The sequence below is a fragment of the Octopus bimaculoides genome, chromosome 3 (genome assembly GCF_001194135.2).
Source record: "Octopus bimaculoides isolate UCB-OBI-ISO-001 chromosome 3, ASM119413v2, whole genome shotgun sequence".
Taxonomy (NCBI): domain Eukaryota; kingdom Metazoa; phylum Mollusca; class Cephalopoda; order Octopoda; family Octopodidae; genus Octopus; species Octopus bimaculoides.
In genome coordinates, this window is record NC_068983.1 from 162,246,698 (window position 1) to 162,251,218 (window position 4,521).

At 36.0% G+C, this 4,521-nt stretch overlaps 1 protein-coding gene across 4 annotated transcripts in view; it reads left to right on the plus strand.

Moving 5' to 3' along the window:
• Positions 1–4,521, plus strand: part of LOC106867198 (uncharacterized) — a 49,856-nt gene that overhangs the window by 16,737 nt on the left and 28,598 nt on the right. For 3 of the 4 annotated variants that reach the window (XM_052966659.1, XM_052966658.1, XM_014912004.2), the window contains exon 2: positions 2,345–2,954. In XM_052966659.1, the coding sequence (XP_052822619.1) occupies positions 2,466–2,954 (489 nt within the window). In that variant the 5' untranslated portion in view covers positions 2,345–2,465. Of the gene's footprint in view, positions 1–308; positions 1,284–2,344; positions 2,955–4,521 lie in introns of those variants that run through there. The other variant, XM_052966660.1, reaches the window with a different exon arrangement.

The following is a 4,521-nucleotide window of genomic DNA, read 5'->3' on the forward strand; positions in this document are numbered from 1 at the left end:
AGAAGAAGAAGAAGAAGAAGAAGAAGAAGAAGAAGAAGAAGAAGAAGAAGAACAACAACAACAACAACAACAACAACGACGACGACGACGACACCAACACCGACAACAAAGGAGGAGGAGGAGGAGGTCTTTATTTTCGCTTGATATAAACCGACATCCATAACTGCTTTCGGAAAAATTACATTATACCAAGTTTACTTGTTGCGTTCTTCTTGCTTTGTCATTTTGTCACACACAAAAAAAAGAAAGAATGAAGATTTGTGCTCTCGCGTCATTGCGTTTGAATGAAGACAAGACTTCTTTCTCGGATTTTGTTTTTCTTTTTTACCTATATATCTCTACAAACATTATTTCCCGTTCACTCACAATGGTTAATCCGGGTGAATAGGAGGAATAGTCACAATGACGACTTCAAAAGAAAAACTGGAAATAAAAAGAGTTTTTAAAAACAATTAAATGAAAAAAACTGAAGAAAAATGCAAATATTTATACTTTGACAAATTGAACAGATATTCTTTAGCAAGCGCAAATTATAACTACCAAAACAGAAACAGCAACATCAGCAGCATAGCTTTTGCTAGGGTTGCAAGCCAAGGGGAATCTCTTGATATGGTTTAGGTCCTGAAATAAAAATGTAGATGAGATATGTCACAAAACATTTCGTCTCTTTTCTCAACGAATACATCGATAAAAAGGGGAAGAATGTGACATCTATTTCTAAAAAGGTTGCGTTTCCTAGATACATTGTGGAAACTTGTAGCAAAATGAAAGAGAGCGAGAATTAATAGAGATTGGACAGGAAAAGAAGAATCTCCCAAGATGGGCCATGCGATTATCTGAAAAGTAGTTTGACTTCTGAGGGAAGATTATCGATGGTTAGAGTTGCCTAAGGGAAAGGAAAACCATTTCGTCCTGGAATAGAAAGAATTTGAGATTTTCCTCCATATAACCATAATCGAATTTTAAGGTCCACCAAGGCTAAGTCCTTGGCCCACTCCTAATTATTATAGTTTCCCATGCTATAATAGAGGAGTTTAAAATTGGCTGCTGATGGGAACTCCACTCATAGCTGGATGTAAAGTTAGATGTTAGCAGAGAGAAGACTACGCAGGTACCGGCATGGGATGGGTTTAGAGGATGACAGCCGTATCAAGAGGTGTAGGGCACCCAAAACTGATGGAACCTCAGGAAGAAGCGATGATAATTAATTTGAGGATGAAGTGTCACAGTGGAAATAAAAAAAGGACCGAAATGATTGACCCACAGTGCAAGAAGGGCGAAATGTAAGTTAAAAATAATAGAGGTGGTTGTGGGGGGTGAGCATCTGTATTTGGGTCTCTAACTTAATAGTCCAAGTTAAGTCAACGTTTGAAACTTCTCCTATTTCTTGATAGCCTCGTATATTTCTCTATCTGTATCTCTCTTTCCCTATCTGTTTGTCTCTCTCTTTCTCTCTCCGTCTCTCCTTCTCTCTCCCCACCTATTTCTCTCTCTCTCCTATTCACCATAACGAAGAATAGTATTGGACCTGTCTATAGCCACTCCCTCTACCACCATCCTTATCACTGTATCTCACCATAAAACGTAGATACACATGTATAACACGTATATGTGTACATACACACATACACATATATATGTGTGTCTGTATTCTTTCCTCTTGTTTCTTTTTCCTTTTTATTCCCTCTAATCAAGCCTCCAGAAATTCACCACACTCATACAAAACACACACACCCACACATACATACATACATACATACATACATACATACATACATACATACATACATACACGCATTTATACACACACACACATATATATATACGCACACTCACATATAAATCCAAAATAATAAAAGAACATTCTCTCCATTCAACTCAAGGTAATTTCAACTAACGTACATATATATATAAAAGACATAACTTTTCTGATGATTTTCTGAAACTAGATGAAAGAGCTATCCAAAATTATCCAAAATTATCCCCAATCCTGACTTTTCCCCTTTTTTTTATTGTATAAAACCTCTACTTCAAACAATCTATACATATACATACACATATGTGTGTGTATACGTGGTGCAGTAGTGGAAGTGAAAGAGTGACAGACAATCATTCTTTGCGTCATTGTCTTTGAGTTCGAGTCCCGCCGTGATTATCTTCATTTTCATTCCTCTAGATTTATCTACTGAATGGGATGATTGGAGGGAAACTTGGCTGCTATTTCTAATAAATCAAGCAACCAAATAGACGCTTCTGCGGTAACTCATTATTTTGTTTTGTATATTATCATGGAGATGTCCAAGACTTTGAATAACTTTTTATTATTATTATTATTATTTTTCAGCGGGAAGCTGCAAACTGATGCATTGAGAATAATGTTACCGAAACTGGTGTAATTTTTAATATTAACCGGAACCGAGGTTGTGAGAAATAAAATAACAAACAACGAGAAATACGAAGAAGATATGGGATCGGTCATTAGCAAAAATGGTTTTTCAGCCCTTAGTTCCCAAACTAATAAACTTGACTCTAGAGAACCGTTGAACGAATCGAAATCTGATATGAAGTCCTCGAATAATTCAGAAAACGATGTCGTTTCTGGTAACACTTGGGACTATGGGACTTGTTTTACATCTTGGTCTGATGACGTCACTTATAAATACCTGGATGATATTCTGTGTGACGACTTGGAGTATAATATAGTTCCAGGATTTAATAGCTACTCGCAGACAAACGCAGATCTTTGTTCCGACCTTGAAGATAGTTGTGAAAATATTCCTTCGTCCAATTCAGCATCGGAGAAACAAAAACTTAAATCGACCTCAGATTCAACCAATTCCTGTCTTGAAGAACAACACCGGCGAGACTCTGAGGATAATTCATTTTTAGATCTTGAAAACCAAATTCTCCAGGAATATAACGATGCCAAAGGAACACGGCCATTACTTTCAGAGGTAAATATCATTGAACTGCTTTTTTTTTTTTAATATTTGTCCATTTTAACGTTAATTCTTTAAAAGGTGCAAATACTCGGAGTAGAAAAGTAATGCAGATGAAGATGTTTTGCATTACTCCTCGCCTCTAAAGCACCAAAACTTTCTTGCAGTTTATATTATTAAGCAAATGATGAGAATGTCTTATAGAGTGATGGTCACTTAGTCGTAAATATTTCATTATCATTTGATTTGCTATTTATTTCTAGCACAAAAGTAAGGCACTTAAAATTTATGGTGGTGACCAGAGAAGCAATGAAATTCCAGTTGTAAATTGGAATACAAGACTTTAGAATTGGTAACCAATACCACGCCTATTCCTGTATTACTTCTAAACTTGATACAACCAAGATTCGAAACCAGTTTGCTGGTTTGGCGCGTTTTAGTGGTTTACTTTTAATTATACTGCGATGTTTATCACGTGATTAACCATTGTGAAGGTACGTAGCTTGGTGGCTTCTAGACGGGTTACTTTCGCTACTGATATAAAAACCAGATCCCTTTTGAGATAGGTTATAGATAAGTGACTGCAAGAAGAAATAGACACAGAGAGAGGGAGAGAGAGAGAGAGAGAGAGAGAGAGAGAGAGAGAGAGAGAGAGAGAGAGAGAGAGAGAGAGAGAGAGAGAGAGAGAGAAGAATGAGTGAAGGACAGAATGATAAAAGATAGTAGAAAGAAGTATGTAAATATGAATAAAATAGTTTGTTGTTTTTAAATAAGTAAAAGATTTACTTTTAAATAGATGATCGAATAAATAAATCAAAATAGGAAAGGAAAGAGATCAAAATACTTTATTGCTGAAAGAAATTTGGGATTAGATATTTCAAAATACCAATTGAAATTGATTTTTATAACATTTAACACATTCTGTGGTTATTATAAAGATTTGTGAATTAATCATTCGAGGGTTTATACAAAGTTATCAATGGCTACTGATGAGGTTGTGTTCGGCCGGGACACAAGAAATCTTTTCTGGACTTATACCGATTCTTCCATCCAATGCGCTCTAATAAGATGAATTCTAATATTGGTACGGTGCCGTAATGAATTTAGTGATGGGGGGTGATGGTAGTGTTGAACAGACGAGTTGTAAAATTTTCGACGCGCCATAAAAAAATATATATTTGCCAGTTTTATTTCCTGAATGTTAACAATAGGCGTAGGAGTGACTGTGTGGTAAATAGCTAGCTTACCAACCACATGGTTCTGGGTTCAGTCCCACTGCATGGCGCTTGGGCAAGTGTCCTCTACTATAGCCTCGGGCCGACCAAAGCCTTGTGAGTGGATTTGGTAGACGGAAACTGAAAGAAGTCCGTCGTATATATACATATATATATATATAATAGTGTACATTTAAACACAAGAGAAACTACCTATAACAGGTAATTTTACACGCTAGAGGAAGCAGGTAATTTCTCTTGTGTTTAAATGTACACTATTTTATATTGAGAGTATGTTGTCTATTGACTTTTTATACATGCTAGGCCACTGGTAGTGAAATTTCTAAAAATATTCGCTACCCTATATA